General features: G+C 34.6%; 1 protein-coding gene across 1 annotated transcript; it reads left to right on the forward strand.

Moving 5' to 3' along the window:
* Positions 1 to 830: 830 nt before the first annotated feature.
* LOC127878696 (uncharacterized) lies at positions 831 to 21,070 on the forward strand. The gene is made up of 5 exons (XM_052425225.1): positions 831 to 890; positions 4,495 to 4,599; positions 5,193 to 6,773; positions 10,304 to 10,369; positions 16,764 to 21,070. The coding sequence occupies exons 1-5, from the start codon at positions 831 to 833 to the stop codon at positions 16,947 to 16,949; spliced, it is 1,998 nt and encodes a 665-aa protein (XP_052281185.1). The 3' UTR covers positions 16,950 to 21,070.

Here is a 21,070-nt window from a genome sequence, read left to right on the forward strand (position 1 = left end):
AATGGCTTGACTGGCATGCCTGTGGTTGACAATGTCAGCACAATGTTGTAACGACACATTAGCAGAATATTGGTTCAAAGGAATGTAAACGCTTGAATGCCGGAAATTACTGATCTTCAATTACTAAGACTATATAATTTCAAATTTGTTTGAGATAAACCAATATGGAACAGTTTTAAAGATATAAGATTTATGGATGAAGTTATTGATGTAAACATTATAGCTGACTGATAACTTATTATTTCTTCCACCTGTTTATTTCTTCTGTCTACATTAATGTTAATTCAAGGTCATTTGATGTATGTTATTATTAATAGGTAAAGTAAGAGTTAAAATGTGAAAATTTTATCATATGCACAAAGAAATGAAACATTTTGATAATGACAATTTGTCAAAAAGATGACAATTTATCTGAACTCTTTAGAATAATATATTTTTGTGTAATTTTTTTTTTGAAAAATGAGTAAATAATTTTGCATCGTAAACATATGAATTTAGTAGTTTCAATAGTAAGATAATCAGAAAATTTACATTTAAAAAAATGTGTTATAAAACTAAACAAACTGTGTTCAAGGAAAACTGGGCTTAACACAGTGGGCACAAACTACATGTAATCAAGGACAACACTTTCCCCTATTATGGAATTTTTCCAGTTCTGCATTGATTGCACAGGCTAATTTGGGACAACATGTTACGCATGTGCATTAAGCCCGGATTTCCAAGGGCAAGGCTCAATTCTAACAGAATTAGCCTGCAGATCTATGGTAATGTACAGCTGACAAATACAGGAAATACATTTTTGAATATTGAAACAAAATAACTCTACTGTTATGGAATACTGCCATGGATTTGGCGTGAACAAGTTTGACCACCCTGAGTGGGGTGATATGGTAAATATTGTAATTTGTTAATTTTTTTGTGTTTAAGAAATATATGTTTTTGAACTTCCTTAGTGTTGATGCTCTAAAGGGACATTTTCACAGATTTTGGCATGACTGAAGTTTGTCATGAAATGATTTAAATTGATAAATATAAACATTGGGACTAAATCATAGCTCCAGTAAAAAGCAATAATAACATTAAAGATAGAAAAAAAGTAATCCTCAACTGGACTTAAACCACTGACCATTGGAGTGAAAGTCTATAACTTAAACCACTTGGCCATCCTTGATCTTACAGAAGGTGATGTTTTTTTTATACTTTATATAAGCAATCCATGTTGTGTCATGAAAAATAACGATAACAACAGAACTTTCCAAATTATTATCGTTTTGCATTTGGAACATTTTTTAATTTTCAGGTTATTAATTGTTTAAATTGTCAAAAGATGCATATAATGGATATTTTAAATAATTGTGAATTATTACTGTTTCCCCGCAAATATTATTACTAAATGAAAATTTGCGAATCTGAAACATTTTTTTTCGAGTTTGTCAAATTTGTCAAGTACAACACAAAACATTTTGGATTGCTTCTTGGAAAGCTGTAAATGCAATGTCATTGATTATTTCCTGCTTAAAGCTTTACTGTTTATCTAACAGGATAAACAAATTAATCTCCCTAATAACCGGTAGCACTTTAAACCTCAGTTTTGACATGATGTCCACACACCAGTTATTTTTATGAGCCTATAATGTGGGTATACACTGCTGTTTTGAGACCATTGTTTTCTGTCCAATTGTAAGTACGTGTGTTTACATATTTATAATTATCGAACCAAAATACTGTATTTTATAAACTGACAATGGACAAATAAATTATTAATTATTAATTTATTTTAGTTGTTTAAACGCCTGCTAAAACGTTTCATTTGTTTCAATGTTTCATTTTAGTTTATTATTTATTTATTTACAAAATATACAATATTTTATTCATGGCAATGTTTGAAGGTATTGTCGTTGCACAAAATCTGTCAATATATATTGATAAAAACTGACAATCAAAGGAGATATTATACGATATTATCTGCTATTATCTACTACTACCTCAAAAAACAGGTTTTGATTTTATGAAACCTCAGAAAATTGTAATACATGATTAAGGTTTATTAAGAAATGTGATATCATGAGTGATGCCATAGTTTGTCTTTTATAACAAAACATATCTTTAAAAAAGATATTTTCTGTATTACTCTGACAATGAAATGAAGATAGAAAATTTATGTTTCTCAATAATTAAATGGAAAACAAAGGTAAAAGTGCTGTTTTCTTTTCACTTATTATATTGACAGCATGAAATGTGTGTTATTAAGTGCACGTATATTCAGTCTACATAATTGTGTTAAAAGATCAAAATTTAACTACAGGAGATCACATAATATTTGTCCTCAAAAGGCTTATTATAATTTATTTCTTCACCATCAAAATATTTTGGTATGTAAATATTTGATTAACATGCAGTTTTCTTTTGGCACATTCAAATCACACTTTATTTTAGAGCCATGTCATGGGGAAATGGGTCTTACTGCATTTCGACCAGCCTAGCTCAGCCGAGCCTGCAAAATCTTGCAGTTTGGTCAGGAGATAGGCTGTCCGCTATAAAATCACAAAAGGCTTCATAATATCATTAGGGATCTCCTGACCACACTGCAAGATGCGAAGACTGCGCAATAGCAACACTGGCCACATTAGACCATTTACGCATAATGCTCAGGTCTTTTTCAAATTTCATTGTGTCTTGTAAATGGAATATCTAAGCACCATACTTTTGATTGAAAATCAAAGTACAACTGTATTTTTTATAGCAAACTGGCAAATTATGACAACCCATTCAGGCTTATAGGAAAGATAACCATCGAGGACCATCAATAACTGCTAACGCCTTACAAACAATCAATAAAATGCTAATGGGGTATAAGAACTGAGCAACTTTTACACATAGCAATATGTATAGTCATTGTCTTGACAGATGGGTTAATTGTTCAGACTTCAGTATATCTTGTTCAGACTTCAGTATATCATTTATTATTTAGATTGACTGGGACATATTTCATCCCAGCCTGCTGATCCCTGGTGAAATGGTCATATACATAGCATAATATATATGATTTAACAGGCGAACAGGGTAAAGTGGAGTCATTTTGTTTGGTCTGTCAATAAGTCCGTTGGTTGGTAAGTTGTTTGGTTAGTTACGTCTTTGATTGGTAATTTGGTTGTTTGGTCAGTCCTTTGCTTGGTCAGTTGGTTGGGTGGTCAGTTGATTGATTGGTTATTTGGCTGTTTGGTCAGTTGGTTTGTTGGTCTGTCCACACAAAATATTATATGTTTGTTGATGTAATTTCATCTATGGATTGAAACTTCAAATTATTGTCATCACCATGAAGTACACATATGTTAGAAACTTTTACCATGAAGAGTGACCCAAACATTCTTGAGTGCCCTTTGACTTCAGCCATGTTTATGGAAGAAGCATTTCTCAAGCGATTTATTTGAAACTTAACATATTTCATGGCCATTAGGTTTAGATGTGAAGCGCAAAATACTTGTATGCAGTGATCTGTTTGCCTTTGAACTTATCCTTAGAATAACGATGCTAATTACCTCTGAAATAGGGGTGTGTTTTTTATTCATGTTTGTGATTAAGCTCTTATTTATATTTAATTTTAATTAAAACAGTCTATTATGTAAAGTTAGAATACGGCATTAATTCTAGAATGGACTGTTTCAGCACCGTATGGGCAAGCCCCTTTTGCTCATACACCGCACGGGCAAACCCCCTTTGCTAATGCACCGCATGTGTATGAGCAAAGGGGGTTTGCCCATGCAGTGCATGAGCAAAGGGGATTTGCCCATGCGGTGCATGAGCAAAGGGGGGTTAGCCCATGCGGTGTATGAGCAAAGGGAGTTTGCCCATGCGGTGCATGAGCAAAGGTCCATCTATTTTTAATTGATAACTCTATAATTTATGGCTTTTATCTTTGTTTTTATGACCACTGACATTTGCATGGTCAAAACCAAGCAAATGAAGCTGTAACAGTCCATTCTAGAATTATTGTTGCATTCCAACTTTACATAAGTTAATTAATTTATTTATTTAGCAACATGCCACGTCACAGTTTGTATTCCATTATTGTGATTTTGTTTTTCTTACATTTGGTTGCCAACGTGCACACAATTTATCAATGTATTCGTCTATTTTAAGGTGTGACTTGATCCCATTTTTTCATGTATCATAGTTTTAGCTTGTGTTTTGTGGTTTAAGTAGTGGATCGGAACGAGAATTGCTATCCTGTAAGACCTTTTTGAGTTTGATTGTTTGCTACTGTATTGATATTGCCATTCTTATAACTTGTTCTTTTGCGTGAATATTGCACTTGTTGATAATGGTTTTTATCATGCAACATCTGGCCTGTAATTAAGATGCAATATGAGTTACTATTAAAATATATATCATTAAGACAATTTTATTAGATTAAGATCATGCTACATTATTTCATAGAGTCATTTCCATATGAACTGTATCATACACAAATGGGTTGTATGTCTTATGCCATAGGCATCCGTGCAGTCAGGTCCAGAGCTACTGAGCTACCCACCCAAGGTTCTTGGTTTCATAGTAGCTCCTTACCAGACTAGCAAATGTATGACTGTTCTGGAGCTTGTAACTCTTGGCGCTTTTGGCATAAGACCTTATTTTGCATGACTCGGGATATATGCAATAAGATGTACACAGTTTGTAGAAATGTTAGTTTCGTTTATTGTGTGGTATATAAATAAGACTGATAATAAACTTACAACTTATTTTGATTCCAGATTACAATTATTAACTTAAATCTATTTCTCAAGGCACAATGACTGGGCTTCAACGCAATTTGATTGCCCAGTCTAAAAATATTTTCAAAATGCTCATGTTCATAGGAGAAAATAAATTGCTTGTTAAACGCAACATGGCCGTTTCATTATTGAACAGTTTAATAAATACTTTTGAATGAAACTATTTTTAACAATACAAGCATGTTGAAAAACCAATGTATTCAAAATGTTGATCAATCAAGTTAATATGACCTCTTTCCAAGGCAATAATTGTTAAGAATATTTACAGAGATCAAACCTAATAACCAAGCAATTATCATAAGTGGTATAAACATGCGAGAAAATTCATGAAATTGAAGGAATTTTGCTTGGATATCACATGTTATTTTGGCGACTGTTATATAGTGTTACAACACCTGATTTCTGAGGTTATGTTTTCAGGCTGTGTATGGTGGACGCATTTTAGGCCGTAGGCAAACCAGTCTGAAAGTGAACCCCGTCTTCACTGACCACCAGGCCACTTTCAATGCTGAAGACGACCAAAACATATCCTTGCATGTCACCATGTACGAGACATTCCCAAGAACAAAAGACCGGCAGTTGAGCAATCCAGTCACACAGGGTGAGAAAATGGTCCATAATGGCCAACTTACAAATGGTCATCTAAGAGTTGCAAATGGTGTCCATGGGGTTTATTCAGGAAAAGAGGTATACATTGATGAAGAAAATCAGTTAATGGACGTTAACAGGAATACTTTAACTCAAAGTAAAACATTTGATAGTTTCTTGAGGATCAGTCAAGAGGTACATGAAGACATCCCAGTGTATGCAAAAGTGACTAAGAAAAGAAACCTTCCAGAACTGCTAGGGCCACTTAACAATGAGAAAATTCAGGTAGATGTGACTGCTGAAATTGATGACAAAGAAGGTGAATCTAAAAATGAAAATATTAATGATCAAAATAAAAGTAAGTTTGATGAAAAGCAAAAATACCAAAAATCAGGCAGTTCAGACAGTTTAGTGAGAAAGAATGAAGATTCGCATGAAGATGGTTTGAAGGACGTACATTGCTACGAAAATAAAGGTTTGGTGAATGATGAAGGCAAAAACAATAGCCATGGATCAAATTTAGCAGCAGAATCAAGTGTTTTAACAAGAACTGATTCATTTACTTTACTTTCACAATCAAAAAATATATTACCTAATTCTCAATTTTCCTCCAGTCCTTTGATTCCTCATGATTATCAGATAAACTCAGAAGATGAAAGTGAAGGCAAAGAGGTTGTGTCAACAGAAATACTGACAGAAGTAATAGTTCACAAGGTTGATGAACCTAGTATAAATTGCAGTGATTTAAAAAGATGTTCTCATAAACTGTGTCGCCAAGAGAACTTGTGTGATAGTTTAGATGAGATGGAAGATGATTGGCCTGATCTTGATACTTTGGTTAGATCAGATAATGATGCTATAGTCGAAGTTGACAATCAAACTCATGATGTGCCTTATCCCAGAGTGCGTTCAGTATCTGATGTTGTTGACCCAGACTATGCTACCATTGAATCAGTGAATGAAATTGGGGAGAATGAGGATCTTAAAGCAAAAGAAGGTACATACAAAAAGAATACCAAAAGCTCCAAAGTGTCCTCAAAAGGCTCAACTATAAATGAAGGATCTACGCGAACTCTGAAATCCATTCTTACAAGCAGCTCAAACATTTCACATTTGTCTGAGTCACAAAATGGGGAACATAAACGTTCGGTGTCAGAGTCAGAAATCCATGAGGTGAAATCTGTGAAATTTTCACAAGACACTGTGTTCAACGAAAATAAATCAAACAAGTACAAACAGGAGAAGATAAATCTTAGAGACATTTACTGTGGTAAGATCTCAAGCGATGCTGCAATGGCCAAATTAAACCCTTTATTTATGGACGATGAGGGAAAAACAGGAAGCCTTACAGATGATGAAAAGTTGGCATATCAGTTGACACTGAAAAACGCCATGAAACTGTCAAAAGGAAAGGTAAAATGTTTTTCTTTTGATTTTTGGTTCAGGTTTATGAGTTTATATACCTCTTTTGGTTCATGTTTATGAGTTTATTTACCTCCCTTTGAAGAGTTAGGAGTGTTTGCTTTGTACCTGTTGCTATGGAGACCTTGTGAAGGATGACCTTGACCTTGACCTTTCACCACTCAAAATGTGCAGCTCCATGAGATACACATGCATGCCAAATATCAAGTTGCTATCTTCAATATTGCAAAAGTATTCATAAAATGAGCGATTTTGGCCACATATAATTGACCTCTGACCTTGAAGGATGACCTTGAACTTGACCTTTCACCACTCAAAATGTGCAGCTCCATGAGATACACATGCATGCCAAATATCAAGTTGCTATCTTCAATATTGCAAAAGTATTCATAAAATGAGCGATTTTGGCCACATATATTTGACCCCTGACCTTGAAGGATGACCTTGACCTTGACCTTTCACCACTCAAAATGTGCAGCTTCATGAGATACACATGCATGCCAAATATGAAGTTGCTATCTTCAATATAGCAAAAGTTATTGCAAAATGTTAAAGTTGGCGCAAACAGACAGACCAACAGACCAACAGACAGACCAACAGACAGGGCAAAAACAATATGTCCCCCACTACTATAGTGGGGGACATAAAAAGAAGTCAATACCCCTATCAAGACTGGGGTCAACAGGTGGAAGGGCAAGGTCACAGGGTCATGTAACGTTAGGCTTAAGCTTTTGTCAGATAATGTTATTGAACTCCACGTGAACTGTTCATATATAATATATCAATTAATACTTCTCTGTAGATAATGCATTCTCTTCATAAAATAATCACCAACAATAAAATATAATATATATCAATTCTCTACCCTAAAGCAGAATATACAGTGTACTGCTATAAAAGCTGTGTACTGTAAATGTAATTTATTGAAATACCTTTTTCTCCCAGTTACGGTAAGAAAGTTGATCTAGATACTAATTACCTTGAACTCCTCAAAGATTTTTATGAAGACACTTATATGTTCATGTATACGGATAACAGTATTTGACAAAAGTATGTAATATGATTTTAGGTGATCGAAAGATTGTAGTCTTATTTTTTAGCTGACGGAGCACAACTTTCTAATGGATTGTGCTCATGGTCAGATTTGTTATCTCATTTTGTCTGTTGTTTGTGGTCAGTATTTTACAATGTTTGGCAATACATTTAGCCTCTAAAGTGTTCATAAGGTTTTTCTTAAATTCGAACTAGTGACCTATGTGTTGATTCCATGTAACCCAGTTTCAAACTCAGTCAAATGTCGTTGGGACAATTGTTTTGAGGGAGTTATCAGAAGGTTTAACTGTGACCAATTCTAAGGAAATCTTCCCTGCCCCTGTGGGGCCATGTATTTAAACAAGAGGAACAATTTTAAAAATCAACTTAAATAACATATGCACAAATGTTGTGAGCTAGTTCCATAAAGAGTGGGCAATGCATTTGACATCTACAGCGATTCTTTGTGCCCAATTGGGAAAAGTTCCGGTACAAGCCCAAATGGTAAAAATGTGCGCGAAAAAACCTGATATTGTGAAACGTCGCATCATGAAGTCTTCATATTGGGAAATTGGTGTATAATGTATTTGATTTGTTTGCTCCAAAACACTTTATAAAATTGACAACTTAGTGTTGTTGTCAATATTATATTTACTTAGATTCAAGCCATTATGTTCTGCATCGGGAAACTATCTTAATTTTGCATTTTATTTATAATAAAAAGTATTTTTTTTTAAACCTTCAATTGGGATTCTTTTCCAACAATTAGGAATTTTGTAGTTTTTTCCTAATTGGGATAGTGCTGTTTTACGGTACTTTATACAAAAGGGAAAAACGCTGATCTTGAGTGTTCAAAATCAAAATGTTTAACTATAACCAAATAAGGAAAACTGACCCACTCTTTGGATTTACAACACACCAAATCCATTGTGAAACTTGGCTGAGATATAAGAATCATAAGGGAGGAAAGCAAGTTTAATGAAGATTAGGCAACACATTCAATTTTTAGAGTTTCAGTCAAGCTTTTTCTCTAAGTTGACCTTGCATCCTAGTTTTTTACCTAAAGTGACTCTGTTAAAAACTCTGCCTGGATTTAAGAAAAATACAGATTTGGCAATTGATCATGTGTTGAGAGTATTAACAAGATTAATGCTGATGGCCCATGACCGATGACATACAAAAAGTGATCACAAAGGTTCACTATGAGCACATTCTGCTTACTTTGGCTAAACACTAGCTGCCAGGGGGTGGGGCCATTTTCATTTTTATACATAAATAAACAGTTAAATTTCTTTGTGTCTCATGTGAGCCCTTGAGTGCTTGTAGCCCCTAATATGTATTTTTCCTTCTACTTTAAAGTAAACCTAAAAATTAAAACAATATGTACTTCAGATTCCGTCCATCTGCCTGTCAATCCAATATGTGTGAGGAAACAACTTTATCTATTAAAGTAAACCTAAACGTTAAAATGAACATCATTCCATTGTTCATGCATTCAGTTCCTTAAACTATGCAGTTGTGTGTTTGCAAGTTTTGACAGGAGTGAATGCGAAAATAGGTGTATGGCCAGCGGGTGGGCTGAAAGCAAAGATATGGTATTATTGCCTTGACCAACCTTGATGAAGCTTTGGACATACCATGCTTAAATGGAGACCAAAACTTTGGATTGCATTAGAGGGCAATAAAAGTTAAGGTTCACTATACATTAAGATGGTAAGCTAATATTAACTTCTGAGTAAGGAAGGAGGTTTTGTTATGATTTTTTTTGGCAGGAAGCTTACATGCATTTCTAGTTTGGTTTTGCATTTTGGGCAAATTAGGTTAGTTAAAAAAGAAAGCTTCTGCTAAATACTGTGGGTTTGGATAAAGGTATTGCAATAAATTGTGGGTGTAGGAAACATGCGCATCTAGCTAATGATTAAACATAAATAAGGTATTTTGTAAAACATCATGTAGATGGCATAGTCATGGTTAATTTCTTGTTATTTATTTGGTAATTGTAAATGTTGAGCAAGTGGCTTTTCATTGTAAGCATTTAAAACATCATGTTATTAAATCATTAGTGATGGTGCAAACCCGAGACATTATTACATCATTTCCAATAAACGGTTGTGTTCCTTTAAACTTATGTCCTCATACACTGTGCAAGAAAATTATTGTAAGGTTTCTATAGTTTATGTTTTTAGCCCACTCTCAGAGAGCTTGATACTCAATATTGCTTGTCACAATGGTACAGGGTTTATCCTTAGCCTGTCACACATAGTTGTGAATTTCAAATATTTCAATAAGTTTTGAACAAAAAACAACAACATAATTCCATACTTCATTTAAAGAAATATTGATATTCGTATCATCTAGGAACTGGTAGCAATGGAAGCTTTTTCAGTGAATATATTAGCAACATAACTAAGTGTCAAGAATATAATGTTAACATTATTTCACCTAATGGCATCTTGATTTATTAAGTGACATCTGAATTTCCATTGCAGGCTGGCAGTTTGAACCAGCCCTCCTACCTTGAGCAATACCTGATACTCAAGGCACATGGACTAAAGGTATGGGAATAGTGTCATCAGAATAAGGATGAAAATAGTATAGTTATTTTGGAATAGGAGTTCGAATAGCGTCATGAGAATCCGTATGGGAATATTGTTATTGGAATAGGTATTTAAATATCGAAAACAATCTGTTTACAAAAGAGCTATATAAAAACATGTTTACAACAAGAATGGTATTTGATACATGACATGTTTACGTCTGAAACATGTTATTACCGGTAGCAATTCAGAAACATCAATGATATATGCAGTGAGATGCATTTGCATGCAAGAAAACAGAATGAACCATTGTCAGGCTGTCAAGCGGTCATACTTTTTCCTACTATTTCCTACTATTTCCTACTTTTTCATCAGGATCCTACTTTTTCCTATTTTTTTACCAAATCTTCCTACTATTCCTACTTTTTCATTTTCAATTGAGAATATATTTTTTTTAAGAGTTTATTTAGTAAACTTGCAGTATGAATGAATCTATGGCATGACTGTATCCCTGTTAATTTGCATTCATCTAGATGAGACCTGACAATTAACCCTCAAACAAACCCATGCTGACTGTCTGCTAGCACCTCTTCAGGAAGCATAAATATTTATTTCTTATGTAACTTTTCAAATTATTGACAAGTTTTTTTTTTAAGTAACAATAGTGCCTTGTTTACTTCCATAGCATTTGTTCACTGCAGACTTCACTACCTTACACAGTTCCCAGTGATGCAAGAGCTGAGGGAACCCATTGTTTATTCCAGTTTTATTTTGTTTCCATTGACAACAATTTGACCAAACCTTATGCATGTTTACATGATATTGCTGTTTGGAATGTAGAGATATAGAGATACCATGTATTGTATGAGTGGTTATGTAATATGGAATTTATTACACAAGTTATTGGAAAAAGATAAAACTGATGCTTTGCCGAGTTTTCACATTTACAAATATAATGTAATAAATTCTGTATTACATGACAACGGATATGATGTTCTATTGATATCATAGGTACATCATGTTTAGTAATTAAAGATAAATGCACAGAGCCTAAATGCCCTGATACATTTTTATGCTCCCGGTAGGGTGGCATATAGCAGTTGTACTGTTAGTCCGTTTGTCTGTCTGTCTGTCTGTCTGTCTGTCTGTGTGTCCGTCCGAGAACTTTAATATGGGCCATAACTTTTGCAATATTAAAGATAACAACTTGATATTTGTCATGCATGTGTATCTCATGAAGCTGCACATTTTGAGTGGTGAAAGGTGAAGGTCATCCTTCAAGGTCAAAAGTAAAAAAATACAATCCAAGGAAAGTAATAAGCTTTAAAAGGGAGATAATTTCTGAACCTGCCAAATGATGAATTTGAAATTTTATTTTAAAGCGGCGCAATAGTGGGCATTGTGTTTCTGACAAACACAATTCTTGTCTAATGATGCCATAGCTAGTGAGGTAACTTCAAGGTGTTAAAGCGTAGTATTAAAATTATTTAACAGCATTATTACACTTCCGCGAAGTCATCAATAATGTAAAAACCATTATTTGAAACTGGAATAAACAATGTAGTGCAACTGTTTCATTGCCCAATCAATGATGTCATAAAAGATGTCAGGTGATAAGGTCCTATCTCCAGTTGTAAAATCTGCTCTGCAATCACCAGTCATTTTGAATGTAACTTAAGTTATTATAACTGCACCCTATTGTCAATTTAAAGGTTTCACAATGTAGCTGTAGCAGAGCATTGACACTGCTTTATATACTAGTACATTTGTATTAATCTTGAACAACAAGTTGGTGTATCACTAAATAAATTTGGTCTTCTGCTTAAGGATATAACATGCACAATATAATTACCATTTTTATATCGATACACAGAAGACCTCTAACCACTTATTTGATGATACACCAAAATAAACAGCATCTAATTACATGTATACTTCTTTATCAGGGTAGCTTTGCTTGAAACTTAATTATCATAGATACAGTATAAGTGCTAAAATGCCTAGTGGGAAAACAAAGTTTAACCCTTCATGGATGGAAAAGTTGGACAACAGTGGAAAAACACTTGAATCATGGTGCAAGAGAGATACCGGCAATGAGTTTGCAAGATATTATACTGTCTGAATGAAGTCCATCTTGTTGTAATTCTGGTGCTAATCAACTGATAAGTCATGCAGATGGATAAAAACACAAGGAAAACATGAAATACATGCATGATAATTCACAAAAGCGTGGAAGTGCCCCAAAGCCAAGCAGCTCTCAGGGTGGTGGGGATAAATCTATCTGTATGCAGGTACATCCATCACACAAGGAACAGATACAAAAGGCTGAAATCTTCTGGGCCCTTAAGGTAGCTTCAAGTGGGTATCCATACAGAACATGTGATGGCACTCCTGCTCTGTTTCAAGCTATGTTTCCTGGACCTGTGTCTAAAAAATTAGTATTATGTATTCCTACTTTTGAGGGAAAAGTTCCTACTTTTTCCTAATTTTTTCCTACTTTTCTTGCAAAAGTAGTTCCTATTTTTTCCTACTTTTTGAAAAAAGGTCACTTGACAGCCTGCATTGTAGAAAAAAACCAATCCATAAAATGTTGCTATTCAGGTGAAAAATTACCGCTGTCGGAGAAAACATAATGTCAAGAGAATTCCTCATCCATAACATTTTGAGTTGTCAAGAAGAGTATGCATAACTGGACACCATTTCATTTAAGAGAATTATGACTCATCAGTCACTGGTCATTCGTCAATATATTTCCATGTTAAATATCAGTGCAACTGGTATTTCAATCAAATTTAACTTTATGAACTTAACTCCTATATAGAGTTACTGACCTTTTTCCATCATCATACTGGCATTTATGAAATTACACCCTTTCTAAAAGATTTAGGTGAATTTTAACATAGTTGAATACTGGAATCATACACAGTAAAAGACATAATATTGTTTATTTTCTTCTTATTTGATATTTTAATGTTGTCTTCAGTCAGTGTAAGTTCAACTGATTTATTGGAATTCGTTGATATCTGTCATGCATCTGCAACTCTGTTACATGCGTGGCATGCGTATGTCGCACACAGTACCAGTATATGTCGGTATAATTATTATGTATGTACAAGTTTTCTTAAAGTGTTATCTTCTCTGTAACATCTGAACTGTATTTGACAACACTTAAAAGGAATGTTAGTCCTCTATGAAAATTGTTCAAACTGTTTCAGTTTGTTGATTAATAAGGGAACACCTTCAAAAAAGCATTTTCAAAATGAAAACTTCAAAATCTGCTCTGAAACAGCAATAAAGGTTTAATATTTGGTTTGTAACATTATATTGTGGTCCGTTACAAAGTTTGTTTAATCATCTCCTGGAGGTCAAAGGAGACCCTGTAACCCTGTTGTAAACTTGTTTTTGTTTAATGTATATGGCAAAAACTAAAAACAAGAGATGTGTTTGTCAGAAACACAATGCACCCTATTGGGCCGCTTTGAAATAATATTTCAATATATCATTTGGCAGGTTTATAAATTATCTCCCTTTTAAAGCTTATTATTTCTCTTGGATTGTATTTTTTGACTTTTGACCTTGAAGAATGACCTTGACCTTTCACCACTCAAAATGTGCAGCTTCATGATATACACACAGGGCTCTAGATAAGAGGCGTATCTGCGTATTTACGCATTGAAAAAATAAAAAAACGCATTAAAAATCGGCCCAGTACGTAACAAAACGCTTTACAAATCTTGGTACGTATTTTAAATCGATTAAAGTGCGTAACCGGTTTAACAATAATCCAGTTAAGTTTTTAGTGTAAGGTAACCTTTGAATCAAAAGTAAGTCAATCAAAATAAGTTTGTAATAAAAATGGCGGCCCATCATGTTTGTGGATCGAAAAGGGACGTTTTAAGCAACTTGCGGGAATATTTTTAAAGAAAGTCTGTTCATATCCTCTATTTAAATATATTCTGTTTGCATTTGAAAATATAAATAACAAATAATAATACTATTTCTAGATTAAACACGCCTTTTACTTTTTCCGTTTTCTATGGAAATGGAAAATACCCCTTAATATTCCTAACCCTTTATGGCTGAAACAAAGGAGTAAAATACGCATTGACAATAATATCAGGGGGTGAAATACCCTTTAGACTAAATCCTTATCTGGAGCTCTGTATACACATGCATGCCAAATACCAAGTTGCTATCTTCAATATTGAAAAAGTTATCACAAATCTTTAACCAAGGTTAAAGTTTTGGGACAGAATGACAGCCAGACAGGCCAAAAACAATATGCCCTGATCATTCGATCTGGGGGCATAAAAAATAATCTACTCTGAAACCACAAGGCAAACAGGTTTGATTCCTGTTATGTTACATCATTTGTGGTCCTAAACATTTAAAGTACGGGGTAACATTACTATTCAAAATCAACGAAAAATTCGTACAATTGTTCGTAAAATAAACTTAACCAATTAAAAATTAGTGTTCCTTATGGCAATTGCCGAAATTTCAACGTCAGATGTGGTCTGGTAAAATAGATGTTTGTAGATACAAAATGCTTGTTTTTATTATTGTTTCTCATATCTATTCATACGACACACATGAACACTAACATGGTATTTGTGTGTCGTATAAATAGAAATATTCGCGGGAATTAATTGTGGCCACAAATAAATAAAAACGAGCGTTTTGTATCTACAAAAATCTATGTAATCATACCACATCTAGCGTTGAATTTTTGGCTATTGCTATAAGGCACACTGATTGTTAAGGTGTTAACTTTATTTTACGAAATACTTAACGAAATTTTCGTAGATTTTGAGCGTTATAGAGACTTTAAGTTTGTTCAAATTATGTCCCAAGATTTAAAAGTGGCATCCCCCGATGGGTCAGCAGTTGTACATATACTTGTATGCATTATCATATAGTCTTCTTCTTCTAAGTTTGTTCAAAAGTGGCCACTCCCCAAGGGTCATCCGTTCTGAAAAAACATATAGGGAAAACTGTTAAAATCTTGTCTGAAACTGCAAAGCCGATGGCTTTCCTACTTGCTATTGAATAAAACCTAGAAGTCCTCTACAAAGTTGGATCAAATTATGGTCCATGCGTAATAAGTGGCCTTGCCTCAGAGTTTATTAGTTTAGATGTACTTATATATGAAAATCCTTAAAAAAAAACCTTCTTGTCTGTAACAGCAAAGCCCACGACTTTCATATATTTGGTAACTGAGATCCTCCAAACAGTTTGTTCAAATTTTGCCCTTGGGGTGAAAACTGGTCATGCCCAAGAATACACCATTAAATTTTGTATGTGACTTAAGAGAGAAAACCTTAAAAATCAGCATTTTCTGGAACAGCATAGCACATGGCTCATAGTTGGTCTGTAGCATCATGTAGAGGTCATTTACAAAGTATGTTCTACTAATGCCCTTTGGGTAAAAAGTGGCCTCACCCTGGGGTTTACCAGTTTTAATTTGACTAAAATGGAAAAATCCTTTTAAATATATCTTTGGTTTATAGTCATATCTAGATATTATCCACTTCAAAGTTAGTCCAAATTATCTCGCTTTGGTCAAATCTGATATTTTTGTGTAACATCAGATGGTCCTTTGCATAATTTGTTGTAACCATTTCTGTTGGGGTCAAAAATGACCACACCTGTATGGAGATGTGATATCTTTTATATAGGCTTACATCACAAATTAAAAATTAACAAAATGGACTTTATTAGCATACTAATAAAATGTTATTCTCTTAAAAGGAAAAAGCCCATGGGTTAAATCTTTGTTTGAAACATCAGATAATTTTTGTCTACTACTTTTGTTAAAATCATTATCATGCCTCCACAGTCAAAATTGGCATCAACAGTGCCAGGATGTGGAATGTTTTATAAAGGCTTGAATAGCAAGATATGTTCCAATTACTCCCGCTGTCACAAGTAGACCTAAACCAGGGGTCTCAAGTAGTATACCACTGATCATCAGATCCTCAGTGAGCATTCAATGATCTTTAAGGTTCTACTTGTCTTAAGTTTACTTTCAAAATGAAGACATAACAATCCCGAAATAATGGAATGAATATAATACCAAGTAAATGTTGAATACAGATAAGTTCATTTGCTTGGTAAACGTCTTACTTCAGCCCGTATATACATAGGTTTTCTAAGCCTAGCTAAGTTAAGTGTCATCAACACTTACCTAGTAATCTCTTAATAAGCCTTGCATTGGGAAAACAGGGTTTGATGCATATTCATAACAGTGTCATGTCAGATTAGCCTTTATGGTATTTTTCGTTTAAAGGAAGTCTCTTGTTTGCAAAAATCCAGTTTAGGACTGCACAGGCTAATTGGGAATAACACTTTATGCACATGCATTAAGCCCTGTTTCCAAAGAGTGAGGCTCATATATAACCTACCATTGCAGGCTGGTGACGGTATTGAGAGGCTACCAGAGTGGATGGACAAGCCCGACTATCACCGCTTGATACAGCGCACCCTCGCCAAGGAGCGACGCAAGTGTGTGTGCAAGTGGACCCTCGTCATTCTAACTGTATTCGCCATCACTGCAGTAGCCACAGTTCTCGGCATACACTTCACTGAGGGACTCTGACATGAAGCATCTGGCAGCATGCCAGGATTTTTTTCCAAGAAGGATATTGACATTCCCCGAAGTTGAAATCCGGGGCATGTTGCCCCAAAGCTGTTGAGTGACAACTTAAGCAAATTTCTTAGAATCGTTGAATTCCTCCTGTTTGTGGAAAAGGCAATTAATGTAATTTTGTATTTAAACAATTGATGCGTATTAAGAAATTAACAGAATTAAGTTTCTTATATCATTTAAGTTAATGGTAATGCAATGGAATATTCCCTTTGAACATTACTTAAGAATTTTGTATCATTGTTTTCAAATAAACCTCAAAGAAAACAGTATGGCTGTATGAGAACTCAGCCATTTCAGATTAATACCAGTGTTATATTTTTTATGCCCCGAACTGTCTGTCTGTCTGTCTGTCCGTCACACTTTGCGTTTAGTTTTCGAAAAATGCTCATAACTTCTATGTCGCTTCAGATATTTATGCCCCCCTTTGAAGAAGAGCGGGTATATTGCTTTGCACATGTCGGTCGGTCTGTCGCTCCGTCAACCAGGTGGTTTCCGGATGATAACTCAAGAACGCTTAGGCCTAGGATCATGAAACTTCATAGGTACATTGATCATGACTTGCAGATTACCCCTATTGATTTTGAGGTCACTAGGTCAAAGGTCAAGGTCACTGTGACCCGAAATAGTAAAATGGTTTCCGGATGATAATTCAAGAACGCTTATGCCTAGGATCATGACACTTGAAAGGAAGATTGATCATGACTAGCAGATGACCCCTATTGATTTTCAGGTCACTTGGTCAAAGGTCACGGTGACCCGAAATAGTAAAATGGTTTCTGGATGATAACTCAAAAACGCTTATGCCTAGGATCATGAAACTTGATAGGTACATTGATCATGACTCGCAGATGACCCCTATTGATTTTGAGGTCACTAGATCAAAGGTCAAGGTCACGGTGACCCGAAATAGTAAAATGGTTTCCAGATGATAACTCAAGAACGCTTATGCCTAGGATCATGAAACTTCATAGGTACATTGATCATGACTGGCAGATGACCCCTATTGATTTTCAGGTCACTAGGTCAAAGGTCAAGGTCACAGTGACCCAAAATAGTAAAATGGTTTCCCGATGATAACTCAAGAAAGCTTATGGCTAGGATCATGAAACTTCATAGGTAAATTGATCATGACTCGCAGATGACCCCTATTTATTTTCAGGTCACTAGGTCAAAGGTCAAGGTCACAGTGACAAAAAACATATTTACAAAATAGCTGTCACTACAACTGAGAGCCCATATGGAGGGCATGCATGTTTTACAAACAGCCCTTGTTCATATTTGGCATGCATATGTATAAGGACAAGGCCTTTCCATACGCACACAAATTTTGACCCCTGTGACAGTGACCTTGAACTTAGATTCCGCATTTAGGTTTCGCAATCTGCGTTTAGGTTTCGAAGAAAGCTCATAACTTATATCAAGCATTTATAGGGGGCATTAGTCATCCTATGGTGACAGCTCTTGTTTTGAAAATGTCAAAGAGTTTTGTGGTATTGTTTTGTGTTAAAGGGGTAGGATTAAAGTCTTACCTCAATAGAACTGCCAGTCAATATAATGTAGACAACAAAATTTAATGTACATGATTAAGTCATACAGTTTTCATCATATCTTCACAAAACATTCTGAAATGTTTCTTGACATAAAATGGAGGCCAATGTTGATCACCAGCCAATTTCGACATAGAACTTCAGAGTTATTTCCCTTTATTTATAAAAATAGATGTGCAACTCCCCTTTTCTCTCTTAGTCTTACAGTTATATAGAAATCTTCAGCAATATTTGTTGACATAAAATTAAGGCCCAGTTTGATAACCATCCTATTTTCACCATGCAATTCAGTGTAATTGCATTTTGTTCATACAAAAATTTCGAAATTTACCATTTCTGCTTTCATGAGTTGGACTTAATGTAACATTTGTTGTTATTACCAAACAGTTGTTTAAACTAGATCTGAAGCTTTTGGAGTCTTGAGTGGTAAACATGTATTTTTGTAATATTTCTGTTTTGTTATACATTAGCATCCAATCCAACCATCTATTTCAGTAGAACTTGATTATTTTGTTGATTAAGTTTTATATTGTATTGGCTATATATATATATATTATGGACATCATTTTTAGATTGATTAAATCAATTGCGTGTTCAACTATTTTCATGGACTGTAGGTAATTTTAGGGTTGTTAATTTGTATGCCCCCTTTCGAAGAAAAGGTGGCATATAGTGATTGGACTGTCCGTCTGTCTGTCTGTCTGTCTGCCTGTCTGTCCGTCTTTCCGTCACACTTTGCGTTAAGGTTTCAAAAATGCTCATAACTTCCATGTCCCTTGAGATATAACCTTCTTATGAGGTATGCATGTGTATATGGACAAGGCCTTTTCATACACATACAAATTTTTACCCCTGTGACCTTGACCTTGAACTTAGGGTCCGCGTTTAGGTTTCAAAATCTGCGTTTCGGTTTTAAATAATTCTCATAACTTCTATGTCCCTTAAGATATAACCTTCATATTTGGTATGCATGTTTATATGGACAAGGCCTTTCCATACGCACACAAATTTTAACCCCTGTGACCTTGAACTTGAACTTAGGGTCCGCGCTTAGGTTTCGAAATCTGCGTTTAGGTTTCGAAAAATGCTCATAACTTCTATGTCCCTTGAGATATAACCTTCATATTTTGTATGCATGTGTATATGGACAAGGCCTTTCCATACGCACAAAAAAATTTACCCCTGTGACCTTGATCTTGAACTTAGGGTCAGCGTTTAGGTTTCAAAATCTACCTTTAGGTTTAAAAAAATGCTCATAACTTCCATGTCCCTTGAGATATAACCTTCATATTTGGTATGCATGTGTATATGGACAAGGCCTTTCCATACGCACACAAATTTTGACCCTTGTGACCTTGAACTTAGGGTCCGCGTTTAGGTTTCAAAATCTGCGTTTAGGTTTCGAAAAATGCTCATAACTTTTATGTCCCTTGAGATATAACCTTCATATTTGGTATGCATGTGTATATGGACAAGGCCTTTCCATACGCACAAACATTTTGACCCCAGTGACCTTGAAGATAGGGTCCGCATTTAGGTTTCGAAATCTGCGTTTAGGTTTTGAAAATGCTCATAACTACTATGTCCCTTGAGATATAACCTTCCTATTTGGTATGCATGTGTATATGAACAAGGCCTTTCCATTCGCACACAAATTTTGACCCCAGTGATCTTGACCTTGAACTTAGGGTCTGCATTTAGGTTTTGAAATCTGCGTTTAGGTATCGAAAAAAGCTCATAACTTCTATCAAGCGTTTATAGGGGGCATAAGTCATCCTATGGTGACAGCTCTTGTTTGAATATTGTTTCTTGCTTTCTCCATATGTTTAGGTAAACAATTACTTTCCTTCCATAAAGATTACATAAAACTACTTCTGGCAACATCATTGTATTTGTTTTTTAATCTTTCTCATATGAACTCAAACATCTGGCATATTGACTGATTGTAACTGAAAATCGATATTTATTAGTTAAAATAATTTATATGTATTTTGTTGTATTTTTATTGTCAGTTGGAAGTAAGTATTATGATAAAGAAAATGACAAATTCAGACTTTTAATGGACAAAATATTATGGTGACACTTTTTATATCACATTTAAAAGGTTAACAATCTGTGGTAATAGTATGTTAAGAATGTTTTATTGTCATTTGGAAGTAAGTATTATGATAAAGCAAATGACAAATTCAGACTTTTAATGGACAAAATATTATGGTGACACTTTTTATATCACATTTAAAAGGTTAACAATCTGTGGTAATAGTATGTTAAGAATGTTGATATTCACTCTTAGTTGGATATCACTTACATGTACATATCAAACAGTTTTATAAACTATTTTTAAATGTATAGACAAGACACATACTATTTAACCCTTTCCCACTCAGAAGCAAATGAACAAGAGCTGTCAGAGGACAGCGCGCTCGACTATTTGAGTGCTTGACAGTATAACGTAAGCCATCATGGGAGGGGGGGGGGGGGTATAATGTGGGTGTGTGGTCATTTAATAGATGATCTTTCAAA

The sequence above is a fragment of the Dreissena polymorpha genome, chromosome 4 (assembly GCF_020536995.1).
Source record: "Dreissena polymorpha isolate Duluth1 chromosome 4, UMN_Dpol_1.0, whole genome shotgun sequence".
Taxonomy (NCBI): domain Eukaryota; kingdom Metazoa; phylum Mollusca; class Bivalvia; order Myida; family Dreissenidae; genus Dreissena; species Dreissena polymorpha.

Bases quoted from the DNA above. Each gene is read 5' to 3' on its own strand.
- LOC127878696 (XM_052425225.1), top strand. From the start codon at position 831: ATGGAATACTGCCATGGATTTGGCGTGAACAAGTTTGACCACCCTGAG. The intron at 6,774-10,303 runs GTAAAATGTTTT...TTTCCATTGCAG, and splicing joins TGAAACTGTCAAAAGGAAAG to GCTGGCAGTTTGAACCAGCC. The intron at 10,370-16,763 runs GTATGGGAATAG...CTACCATTGCAG, and splicing joins TCAAGGCACATGGACTAAAG to GCTGGTGACGGTATTGAGAG.